General features: G+C 43.8%; 1 protein-coding gene across 2 annotated transcripts in view; it reads left to right on the top strand.

Annotated features, from left to right (window-relative positions):
* The first annotated feature begins 1,581 nt into the window (after window positions 1-1,581).
* LOC144070653 (bile salt export pump-like) overlaps window positions 1,582-13,533 on the top strand; it is a 76,856-nt gene continuing 64,904 nt past the window's right edge. The window contains exons 1-5 of one of the 2 annotated variants that reach the window (XM_077595083.1): window positions 1,622-1,739; window positions 1,843-1,926; window positions 4,558-4,585; window positions 4,826-4,855; window positions 8,384-8,438. In XM_077595083.1, coding sequence (XP_077451209.1) covers window positions 1,848-1,926; window positions 4,558-4,585; window positions 4,826-4,855; window positions 8,384-8,438 — 192 coding nt within the window. In that variant the 5' untranslated portion in view covers window positions 1,622-1,739; window positions 1,843-1,847. Of the gene's footprint in view, window positions 1,927-4,557; window positions 4,586-4,825; window positions 4,856-8,383; window positions 8,439-13,533 lie in introns of both variants that reach the window. The other variant, XR_013299476.1, reaches the window with a different exon arrangement.

Below are 13,533 nucleotides of genomic sequence, written 5' to 3'. Positions count from 1 at the left end.
AAGATCAGAACTGATTGTAATGTATGCCACGGATGATTTTACAGGAAAATCTCCCACTGATCTCCTTGACTTCCTTCAGCAGAAAAATCTGAGTGAGAGCATTGGGCGGCTTTACACATTAGGAGGGTGCTGGAGCCTATCCCAGCTTATTCCAGGCCATAGGCAGGGGATACCCTGGATCGGTGGCCAGCCGATCGCAGGGCACAAGGAGACAGACAACAGACAACCATGCATACTCACACTCATACCTAGGGGGAATTTAGAGTGTCCAATCATCCTACCATGCATGTTTTTGGAATGTGGGAGGAAACCGCGGTACCTGGAGGAAACCCACGCAAGCCCGGGGAGAACATGCAAACTCCACACAGGTGGACGTGACCTGGATTTGAACCCAGGACCCCAGATCTCTGAGGCCGACGCGCTAACCACTCACGCCACCAGGTGCACCACCGATCAGGTATATCTTGTTTGTATTATCACTCAAGTCACGTTTGTATTCACAGTGCACAAGTGCTCCTATGTCCAGTACATATTACGCACTTATCTTGGGACTCATAATTTTTACTCGTTAGCCCTGGTTGTCCAAGAATGCAGGAGATATTTCAACTCTGTTTGAAGGATCCTGCCATTATTCTCAAGGCCTAAGTGATAATAAAAGTTAATTAACAGACTAGTTAGCCATAGGAAAAAAAACTCCATAATTGGAACTTTTAAACTGAAACACACCCAAAAACTGTTATGCAAACAGGAGTTGGATATTGAAGTGGTCGCTCTTGCAATCGCTGGTTTGTGAGAAACGACCCTGATAGTGTCTCCGCCTGTCGTCCAAAAACTTTCCAGAACAGAAAACAAGCATGCGGCATTGTGGGTACGAGGTCAAAAAAGAACAATGCCAATAATAGTTGTTCATTTTCTAAGAACTCATATTTGACGACAACCTGCAACAACACACAGAGACAGAAATTGTAACAATACTCAGCCATATACTATTCATTTTCTGTGAAAAAAACCCGTCTTGCACTACTGCAGCACGTTAGCGCCTGTCGTTTCATTCATTATATAGATGTGTCGCATGTTAAGTCACTTTATGTACTCATTTAATATGACTGTACAGTTGTTATGCCAGTTTACAAAAATCAAATACATACCTGTCAACCTCTGCCGATAACTGCCCTTATAAATGATTATGATTCCCCTTACAAACCCCCAAAAAACCTTACAAACACCGTAGGAGTCGTACGGTGTTTGTAAGGTTTTTTGGGGGTTTGTAAGGGGAATCATAATCATTTATAAGGGTTATCGGCAGAGGTTGACAGGTATGCAAATATTTGCAAACTAGTTATATTGTATCATATTTACTTACGTGTTTTCACAGAAAACTACGAGAATCCAGTAATGATATGTATGATATCCACCACAGATGGAATGTTTACACGTGCGGTCACCGACCTCTACAAAAGCGGGCTACAAACCGAGCGGACAATTACCCACAAAGAAAACACTGTGACCCCTGAGTCCAAGCCCAGGCCGCCTCAATATGAGCACGTGTACTCTTCCAAAGTACATAGTTTGTTCACCTATATACAAGTGGCATGCAGACACAACTAGCAGTTTAGTATCAGGGGACATAAAGGCTGCATGTCACCATAACGGATTTAAGCTCTAAGCAGTAACTGAAGGATATTTTAGGAACCCATGATACGTTACCAGAAACATTTGCTTGCGAAGGACACCAATTGGTAAATGTCTATTGTTACTCCGCTAGCGTCTTACAAGTGATTGTGTTTGCAAGTCTATTTTCAGAAATTCCTAACACATTTTACTTTGCGTCTTTGTGATGAGCCAACATGCCATCTGGATCAGTGAAATTGGAAAGCATCAAAAAGCTTGGATATGAGAATCACATCTATGAGAATGCAGATGAAGGTAAAACATCTACAGCGGTGGTGTCAAATTCATTTAATTAATACTTTCCTCTTGGGGCAATTACAACTATGAACCCATATAAATGTATGTATCTTCGCTTGATATCATTACATATAGACATAATTGAACGATATGTAGTTAAATGCAGAAGTATGATACGTAATCATACATCTTGCAATATCAATGTTTTTAATCGAGAAACCTTTGCACTCTCCCGTGAAGTCCTAAAAAGTAATAACTGTATGATTATTCATTCATCCATTCATTCGTTGATTCATTTTCGGAACCGCTTTATCCTCACTAGGGTCGCAGGGGGTATGGGGGGCTGTTGCAGCCTATCCCAGCTGACTCCGGGCCAGGGGGGGGGGCATCCTGTATCGGTGACCACCCGATCGCAGCCATTCGCACTCACCCATACCTAGGGGAAATTTAGTGTCCAATCAGTCTACCATACATGTTTTTGGAATGTGAGAGGAAACCGGAGTAAACCTACGCAGGCCCGGCGATAACATGCAAACTCCACACAGGTGGTCGGACCTGGATTTGAACCCAGGACCCCAGAACTGTGAGACCGACGTGCTAACCACTCGTGCCGCCCGACTGTAATATTATTGATGAATTATTTCTTTCTTGTTTTGGAAAAGTGACTATTTTGGGTAGTAATAAAAAAAACAGCCAGTGAAAATAACATTTTGGTCATGTAGGCCACAATACTGTAGGTGGCCTAGATGACTCAAAATGTGATGTCCGCATATGTGGGTTCCCTATATAAATTAAATTGTTACTTTGTTATTCATTAATATATTATTTAAATATTTTATATCAAAATAAATGTATTTATAAAAACAAAATGTATCAAATCAAAATAAATATAAACAGAAACGAATATGTCATGAAATTACATCTGAGAAATGTAACAACATTCAAAGTCTTCCTGATTTTCCACGCTGAAGCCCAGTGAATCACCCTTTTGGGGGGGGGGGGGGGATTAGACAGTGGTATGGCGACCTGAAAGTCCTTATCCTAAGTTATTCGGGAATGGATCATCTTGATACTTGGTAGTTATCTAACATGTGGCCAGTATGTATCGATTTTTGAAGAATTATTTGATTTTGTTTATATTCTTTGTGTTAAGTTTGATTGGTTAATTAATGACGAGATTATTATACTTGTAAATTGGAAGGTAGCCAATAGAGAGCAGCCTTCAGCCTGTCCTTTTAAATGCTCTTTAAAAGTCTTAAATATTACTTGCTGAAACCTGTTGAAATCTTATTTGTGTTACTTCAACATAGTTTTTTTCTTTTTCTTTAAATTATTTTCCCCAATTCAGTTAGTTTTATTTTGAAAGATTATTTTTTAAAGATTTAGTTATACAAGGTTTTTTTTATATTGGTTTGACTTTAATTTTTATTATTTTTGGTATTTGATATATTTTTTAAAAACTTTGGATTGAGGATTCAAAAAGAATAAAATAAAAAAACTTGACGACTCTGACCTTTAATTCTTATTCCTGACATATCACCTTCACTGTCAGTTTGAGTTATCAAGTCATAGCGATATTCCATTTCTGACGTCTGGGAACTCAGGCCTCATTACCCCATGGTGTTATTACCTCCCTCCCTTCCTCCCGGCGCCTGCCTGCACCAAAGTCAGGTGAGTGAACCTCTATACCACGTGGCGGCTGATTATCTCTTTCATTTCATTTTTTTTTCCTTTTGTTATCTTGAACACAAAAATAAAGATATACAGAACTGAATACATAACCTCCGTAAACTGTGTAACTTTAGTCATTTTGAAGTGTCATTTTAAAATACAGTGGTATTAGATCATTTGCTTTGAGAACTTGCTTGGTAACTTGGATTTTTTTTCGTAAATAGAGCAGTATTTTATCTGTAAATTCTCTAATATTTTCTACAGTAGCCGCCTGATGGTGGAGAGGTTCACTCGCCACACTTCGGTGCAGGCAGCCACGGGGTCGCTTCCCAAATGTGACGGCATGATTGGGAGTGCGGATGGTGGTTTGTCTCTGGGTGTGCTCGGTCTTTCGCCCGGGGTCAGATGGGATAGGCTCTGGCAACCCCTACGACCCTTACATACGTGGTGCAACTCATATGAGTGATTGATTGTTCAACGGTCTTCAAAAAATACTACCAACTAAACCCTTTAAAAATGATCAAGGTGTCCTAGTTTTGTATGAAAGATGTGAAAAACACCCAATGAGAGCAAATTATAAGAACATTATGAATGTATCAAAAGGAATAACAAGCATGCAAAAACATTTCTATTCGTGCAAGTGCAGAAGTGTAAGGAAAAAGCCAATGTTCGGCAACGGACAAAACACACGAACACTTGCACATAAATATACATTTAAACAACTTTAAATCATGAATCATTCAGGGCCTTTTTCATTTCATTTGCTGTGACAATTTCAAAATAAAATAACGGATACAGAAAATGTATTTACGTTTTGGGTTCTTGTTTTCATTTGCAATTGCTCCATAATTAACATAACACAATAACAGAAAGTGTTTTCAAGAGCCACACAAAATGGTATGCCAAGCCATTTTTGGCCAACAGGCCTTGAATTTGTTACCTGAATGAGGTCAAAAGAAATTGTAACATATTTTCTAGGTTTTGCAGAATCAGCTGGCTCTTACATGTAAGTATTTAAATTTATGGTGTTTCTTTGGATGCATTTGTGTGAGTCAGTACCAATTCATTGCCTTGAAGTAATTTATAATATAACAATGAAGCCATTACAACAGTAAGAAGATTGTCAATTGCTTTTCCTTAATTTTAAATAAGTGGTGTTATGTAAAAATTACTGTGGAGTCAAGGTTAAAAATAGTTCCTTTGAGCAACTCTGGCTTGTCTATGACTACATAACGTTTTCATGCAGGACAATGGCAGCTCCTGAAGAAAAGGGGAAGTGAGTTCGAACATTACTCAGAAATACATATACATACAATATACATACATATACACACACATATATACATGTGTATATATATTATATATATATATATATATATATATATATATATATATATATATATATATATATATATATATATATATATATATATATATATGGCAAATAAGTATTTAGTCAACCACCAATTGTGCAAGTTATCCTACTTGAAAAGATTAGAGAGGCCTGTAATTGTCAACATGGGTAAATCTCAACCATGAGAGACAGAATGTGGAAAAAAAAACATAAAATCCCTTTTTTGATTTTTAAAGAATTTATTTGCAAGTCATGGTGGAACATAAGTATTTGGTCAAAACCAAAATTTCATCTAGATACTATGTTATGTACCCTTTGCTGGCAATAACGGAGGCCAAACGTTTTCTGTAACTCTTCACAAAATTTTCATACACTGTTTCTGGTATTTTGGCCCATTCCTCAATGCAGATCTCCTCTAGAGCAGTGATGTTTTGGGGCTGTCGTTGGGCAATACGGACTTTCAACTCCCTCCACAGATTTACAATGGGGTTGAGATCTGGAGACTGGCTAGGCCACTCCATGATCTTGAAATGCTTCTTTAGAAGCCACTCCTTTGTTGCCCTGGCTCTTGGGATCATTGTCATGCTGAAAGACCAAGCCATGTCTCATCTTCAATGTTCTTGCTGATGGAAGGAGATTTTCACTCAAAATTTCTCGATACATGGCCCCATTCATTCTTTCCTTTACCCACATCAGTCGTCCTGGTCCCTTTGCAGAAAAACAGCCCCAAAGCATGATATTTCCACCCCCATGCTTGACAGTGGGTATGGTGTTCTTTGGATGCAATTCAGTATTCTTTCTCATCCAAACACGAGAACCTGTGTTTCTACCAAAAAGTTATATTTTGGTTTCATCTGACCATAGCACATTCTCCCAGTCCTCTTCTGCCGTGGCCGGATGATTCGCCTAAAGACGTTTCACCGACGGACGTTTGACAGATGGACAGGTCGCCGAATGGACGTTCCACCGAACGGTCATTCGGCCGAACGGAGGTTTTGCGGAAACGGGATTCGGGCGCTCGCCCCGTCCCCGGATCTAGTGTGTACAAGTTTTTCAACCTCGGCCCGTGGGCCATACACGGCCCGTTAGGATTTTTAATCTGGCCCGCCGCCGGCGTTGTCCAAATTAAATGAATCATTGATTTTTACTATAATTTGGACAGCGGCGGGCCGGATTAAAAATCCTAACGGGCCGTATATGGCCCATGGGCCGAGGTTGAAAAACTTGTACACACACGATCCGGGGGCGGGGCGAGCGCACGAATCCCGTTTCCGTGAAACCTCCGTTCGGCCGAACCTCCGTTCGGCCGAATGACCGTTCGGTGGAACGTCCATTCGGCGACCTGTCCATCTGTCAAACGTCCGTCGGCGAAACGTCTTTAGGCGAATCATCCGAGTACCCTCTTCTGCATCATCCAAATGCTCTCTAGCGAACCGCAGTCGGGCCTGGATGTGTACTGGCTTCAGCAGGAGGAACACGTCTGGCAGTGCAGGATTTGAGTCTCTGGCGGCGCATTGTGTTACTGATAGTAGCCTTTGTTACTGTGGTCCAAGCTCTCTCTAGGTCAGGGGTCTCATACCGGTCCTCAAAGGGCCGCAGTGGGTGCAGGTTTTCATTCCAACTCAACAAGAGGATACCTTTTGCAAGTGTAATCAGTTAATCAGTTGATTGCAGCCAGGTGCTACTTATTTTAGAAGACACCTGATTGGTTAAAATGTCGGCACTGGGTCGGTTGGAACAAAAACCAGGACCCACTGCGGCCCTCGGTGGAATCGGTTTGAGACACCTTCTCTAGGTCATTCACTAGGTCCCCCCGTGTGGTTCTGGGATTTTTGCTCACCGTTGTTATCATTTGACGCCACGGGGTGAGATCTTGCATGGAGCCCCATATCGAGGGAGATTGTAGGTAGTCTTGTATGTCTTCCATTTTCTAATAATTTCTCCCACAGTGGATTTCTTTACACCAAGCGTTTTATCTATTGCAGATTCAGTCTTCCCAGCCTGCTGCAGGTCTACAATTTTGTCTCTGGTGTCCTTCGACAGCTCTTTGGTCTTGGCCATAGTGGATGGAGTGTGAGAGACTGAGGTTGTGCACAGGTGTCTTTCATTCCGATAATGAGTTAAAACAGATGCTATTAATACAGGTAACGAGTGGAGATCTCGTTAGACCTCGTTAGAAGAAGTTAGACCTCTTTGACAGCCAGAAATCTTGCTTGTTTGTAGGTGACCAAATACTTATTTTCCACTCTAATTTGGAAATAAATTATTTAAAAATCAAACAATGTAATTTTCTGTTTTTTCTCCCATGTTCTGTCTCTCATGATTAAGGTTTACCCATGTTGACAATTACAGGACTCTCTAATCTTTTCAAGTAGGAGAACTTGCACAATTGGTGGTTGACTAAATACTTATTTGCCCCACTGTATGTATGTACACACATACATACATATACACACACCCATACATACATATACACACACACATATACACATACATACATATACACACATACATACATATACACACACATACATACATATACACACACAGTTATACCTCTACTTACGAAATTAATTGGTTCCACAACTTTTAGCAGTAAAGCAGTATTTTACATGTAAATTATCTAATTCGCTCCTCACACAACTACCAACTAATCCCTTTAAAATTGGTCAACATGTCCCAATTTTGTAAGAAAGATGTAAGAAACACACAAAAATGAGAGAAATGTAGTGTTTTTAAAATGGACAAGACAAACGTCGTCAAAGTGGGTACGACTCATGAACACTTTTTCAGGATGTTTTTGCCACGAAGTCGGAAAGTTTGTTTCTCCCTCGTTTTTTTCCCTGATTTGTGCTTTTCCGATGGTGAATGCCTCCTCCTCGGCTGCCTTCTCATTGAATTCCTCGTGCATTGCCGAGCGTTGCATTTACTCATGCGTCCGTTTTGGAGCACATCGACCAACTAACTCGTCAACGTCCTTATTACTGACAACACTGCCCATCGCTTGCCCCCGCAGCACAATTTAACCCACCAAATGCTGCGGTTCAGGTTGAGGCACTCTGAGTGCCCCAGCTTCCCCAAGCATGAATAAGGTTAAGCAGACAATGGGTTCAAGAAAATGGACGGTTGTTGTGAGACAGCCAATTAGAGCCCAGTATGGAGTGAGCTTCTCAAGCAGAAAATCAATGCACCTGCGACAATATTTTAAAATAAAATAACGGATAAGGAATGCATGTACTTTTTGGGTGTTTTCATAACTTGGAAATTTTTCTTATCTCGAGGCACTCATTTGCATATAAAAAGCTTTCGTAAACTGGAAATTTCGCACAGAGTCATTCGTAAGTAGAGGTATGACTGTATATACATTCATACATACATGCACACACACGCGCACATGCACACACACACACCTACCTACCTACCTACCTACCTACCTACATTTTTTTGCAGAAAAGCACGGGCAATGGAAGAGCAACCTGCAATAAGAGTTGGTTTCTTTCAGCTGGTAAGTATATTGTCACAATGGTGAGGTGAACACAGAACTGGACTCAAAAGCACGATGTTGGGTTAGAGGAAGTTTGAGGAACAGGGTTTATTGACCTGGAGAAGACCTCAGGTCGGTTCTTGGAAGAAACACAAAAGCACCTGTTTCCAAAACGTGAACTGGGCAGGAAACTCCAGAAACAGAACGCTAAGAAGGTTGTTGTGGCTCAGCTTCGTGAGAAAGTGATGCACTGGCAACAAACATTAACAGAGAGGTCTATTTAAGGGTCAGGCTAATCACACACAGGTGTCAATTTCTGTGGCAGGAGGGTACACAGGTGGAAGCGGTTGACCCTCAGATCTCTGAGAGAATCACCCCTCCACCACAAACTGGTGCCGTGTGTCAGGGATGGTGAGTACCGGGGCTGAAACAAACTTTAGAGGGCAGAAAGCCTCAATGGCCTGAGGACTCCATTTGAAAGGAGTAGCTGGTGACATAAGGGCATGTAGTGGAGCTGCAAGTGCGAAAATTACTGACAAACTTGCAGTTAAAGTGAGCTAGCCCCAGGAACTGCTACACCCACTTTCTGTTGGTGGTTTTGGGCCAATCCCGAACCACGCACATCTTAGCAGGATCCATGGCGGCGCGCACTGACGCAGCGGCTCTATGCTCTCCAGTTCGGTGTCGTTCGTTATCCTACAGTAGCCAGGATTTAATCACTATCGGAAGGAGATGCGATATATCCGATTTCACAACTTTTATCCCAGAGGACATCTCGAGACCTCCGGGATCTCCGTGGATAGCCAGCCCACTCAAAGCACGTCGAAGGCGGCGAAGAGACAGGAAGCAGAAGCGTGGATGCCGGGCGGGCCTTGCTGCTAAGCTGAAACAACAACCACACCAAGCACCACTTCCTAGTATCTTTTTGACTAACGCCCAATCCATCACCCACAAAATGGATGAGTTGGAACTTCGAATTGCACCCAACAGCTTTGTTAGGAACTGTAACATTATTCTCATCACAGAAACGTGGCTACACCCGCATATCCCCGACGCTGCGGTATCGCTAGCTAGCCGAACGCTTTTTCGGAACGATCGTTCAAAAGAATTAACTGGCAAAAGCAAAGGAGGAGGACTGTGCATGTTCATACATAATGAATGGTGTTGTGACAGTAGGATCATTGACACTCACTGTTCCCCGGATTTAGAGCTATTGGCAATACGGTGTAGGCCCTATTATTTACCGAGAGAGCTAACGGTCGTCATAGTAACGGCGATCTATATACCTCCAAATGCTAACGTTAACACGGCACTTAACCTCCTGCTAATGGCTGTAAACAAACAACAGCTTGACCACCCCGATGGAGTTTTTATTGTCGCTGGTGATTTCAACAAAGCGCGTTTAAAGACTGTTCTACCTAAGTTTATTCAATACGTAAATTGTAATACTAGAGGAGACAAAACTCTTGACCATGTCAATTCTAACATCAAACATGCTTATAAAGCCACTTCCCTCCCTCACCTAGCTGGATCAAATCACCTCTGCCTATCTCTCACCCCCGCTTACACTCCACTCCGGAGGCAAACAACGCCACAAATAAAGATAATAAAAACTTGGCCCGAGGACGCACTTTCTCAGCTGCAGGACTGTTTTTCCCGCACCAACTGGGAACTTTTCATACACGACAACCTCCAGGACTACACAGACTCTGTACTTTCTTACATAAAAACTGCATTTACAACGTCACTATAAATAAATGAATACGGGTTTTTCCTAACCAAAAACCCTGGATGACCAATGAGACACAGGCACTCATCAAATGCTGTAACACCGCCTTTAGATCAGGGGACAAGATAAAATATAGAGCTGCCAAAGCTGAGCTGAAAAGAGGCATTAAAAAGGCCAAGGCAGCATATACTAAGAAAATTGAGGAGCACTTCACAGAAAATAACCCAAACAAGATGTGGCAAGGTATACGACATATTACCAACTACAATAACAATAATATGTCTGTCAACGCAGATGCCTAACTAGCGGAGGAATTGAACCGTTTCTTTGCCCGCTTTGAGACTGACAAATCAGACCCAGTCTCAACACCCCCAACACCACCCTGCAGCAATACACTGAAGTTCTGGGAACAGGAAATGAGACTGGTAATGCGGTCTGTGAACACCAGGAAGGCTGCTGACCCAGACGGAGTACCTGGGAAGGTGCTCAAAGCCTGTGCTGACCAGCTGGCTGGAGTCTTCACGAAAATTTTCAATTGTTCCCTGCAACGATCCATCATTCCATCCTGTCTGAAATGTGCCACTATTATCCTTGTCCCCAAAAAGCCAACCATTGACAGCATGAATGATTATAGGCCTGTTGCACTCATGCCTGTGATCATGAAGTGCTTTGAAAAATTGGTAGCCCGCCATATCAGGGATACAATCCCTCCCTCAGTTGACCCTCACCAGTTTGCTTATAGAGCAAACAGGTCCACTGAGGATGCTATTGCCATTGCTCTACACACACAGCACTGAGCTACCTGGAACACCAAGGGAACTACGTGAGGATGCTCTTCATTGACTATAGCTCAGCCTTCAACACCATAAAACCGGACATTCTGACTGACAAACTCTCCCACCTTGGACTATCCTCTTCAATCTGCTGCTGGATCAAGAACTTCTTGACCAACCGACCACAAACTGTTAGACTTGGTCCCCACCTCTCTTCTCCATTACACTGAGCACTGGGTCCCCTCAAGGCTGTGTACTGAGTCCTCTTCTGTACTCCCTGTACACATACGACTGTACACCCACCCACCAGTCTAACGCCATCATCAAATTCGCTGACGACACCACTGTGGTCGGACTCATCTCAGGAGGGGATGAGTCGGCCTACAGAGATGAGGTCAACAAACTGTCTTTGTGGTGCTCGGTGAACAATCTCACACTGAACACCACGAAAACTAAAGAAATAATCCTGGACTTTCGCAAACACGGCACAGATCTGGCCCCACTCCTCATAAATGGAGTATGTGTAGACAGGGTCCAGTCCTTTAAATTCCTGGGGGTCCACGTCACGGATAAGCTCTTTTGGTCTACAAACATCACGGCAGTAGTGAAGAAGGCTCAGAAACGACTCCATTTCCTCAGGGTACTTAGGAGGAACAATTTGGACACCAACCTTCTGATAACCTTCTATAGAACCACTGTAGAGAGCATCCTGGCGTACTGCATCACAGTGTGGTACGCTGGAAGCACGGCGGCAGACAAAAAGGCCATACAGAAAGTGATTAACACTGCCCAGAGGATTGTCGACTGCTCTCTGCCCTCACTGGAAGACATTGCCAGCCCTCGTTACCTCAGCAGAGCCAGGAACATCATAGGGGACCCATACCACCCTGGTCACAATCTGTTCCAGCTGCTGCCCTCTGGCAGACGCTTTAGGTCCCACAAAGTACGGACAAATAGGCTTAAGGACAGTTTTTTCCCCACATCCATCAGAACTCTAAATTTGCGGTAACACAACACACATTCCCTTCTGAGGTAATATGAAAAGATGTTTGGGTGGTGATCTGCCTCCTACTAGCTGAAGTAGGTAAGTGAAAGACAGTGAGAGGTAAGTGACCTGTATCCATGACAGCAGAATGCCAAATTACAAGTCCGTAACTATCACTTATTTAGGTCTTTTGCCGAGTAAACGCACCATATGGAGAAGCACTACCAATTTCGTCATACGCAGTTTCTGGGTGTGATGACAAGTAGGCTTTTTGTTGTTGATGATGACGACAGGGCCTATGTCCGATTATTATTATTATTTGTATCCAGGGATATTATGTGACCAAGGAAACTCATTGAGGGCACGTGGAATTTTGGTCGGGGGCACTCATGCCTGCTCCTTGTTGGTATCTGGCAGTCCGTGTCCACACGCCGTCATTAAGGAGAGTTACGTCATGGTCATCGACCCATTGATGGATTGCGTTACCCCTGGGATCTGTCTTGGCAAGTATATCCCAGGTCGGGTGGTGCGCGCTGAAATCCCCGCAGATCAGGCCATGCTCCGTGGTGAGCCAGTTTAACCAGGAGAAATCTTGGGGGGCAGGACAATAATCCGATGTCGCCGGGGGGATGTAGGCGTTGACCAGTGAGAGGTGCCGCCTGCGGGCGATGGGAATGTGGATATGCTGGAGTTCGAGGGGGCCTGATGGGGACGCTGGAAGGATGGAGTAGGGGATGCCGCATCTCAGGTAGACAAGGAGACCCCCGCCTCGTCGCTGTTTTGTGCCTGAGCCCTCACGGTCTTGGCGAATCACGTTATAACCGTCGAGCTGAGGCGTCGGGTCTTCGAGTCCCAGTTTTGTTTCCTGGAGGAGGAGGATGTCAATTTTTAGACGTGCCGTCACCTCTTTCAGTTCGGTAGTCTTGGTCGCCAGGTAGTCACAGTTCCATTGAAGGATGGTGAGACCGGCTTTCCGTGCCTCCGGTAGATCGGCAATCCTATCTGTGGGTTGTTGAGGGTGGGAGGGTTTCAGGTTCAGACAGCTCTGGCAGCACCAGTTATTGTTCCTGCGAAGTATGGTTAAAGCGTGTCTGGTTTCAGGGGCGCATTTGAGGTGGAATCCACGTTTGCAGGATCTACATGTCAGGGGAGAGCGTGAAACGATTAATTTGTTATTACAGGTGGGGCAGTTTGCGTTTATAGGTTGGTGTATTGTTATGGCTGTTTGGTGTGGGGAGGATTGTTGTGTCAGGGGTGGTGAGCAGGTCGGGCATAGCCAGTTTGCATTAGTTTGGGAGCGAGGTAGTCCAGAGCAAGAGCGGTGGGATTTGTTGGGGCAGTTCAAGCAGGGGATGGGGGAGATGGTAGGGGACAGACACAGCATTTTTCTTTCGGTCCCACGTAGGCTGTGCGCGGAAGTGACGGCACGACGGCATTTCCGGAACAGGATCCGCAGAGAAAGCCTTGATGACTCTTTATCTGGGTTCGGGTCAGGCTGCTACAGGTCCTGTGGAAATTTCGTCGGCAAGCGTTGCAGACCAGTGGGGTGAAGTCACGACGGATCGTCTTAGAGCATCCCGGGCAGGAAGGTCCCGGGTTCTCCTCGACGTCGCCTGCCCTTAGGAGGAG

Source organism: Stigmatopora argus, chromosome 1 (genome assembly GCF_051989625.1).
Source record: "Stigmatopora argus isolate UIUO_Sarg chromosome 1, RoL_Sarg_1.0, whole genome shotgun sequence".
In the NCBI taxonomy this organism is placed as follows: Eukaryota; Metazoa; Chordata; class Actinopteri; order Syngnathiformes; family Syngnathidae; genus Stigmatopora; species Stigmatopora argus.
The sequence above is the reverse complement of the archived record's forward strand: the minus strand, read 5'-3'. Positions and strand labels throughout refer to the sequence as shown.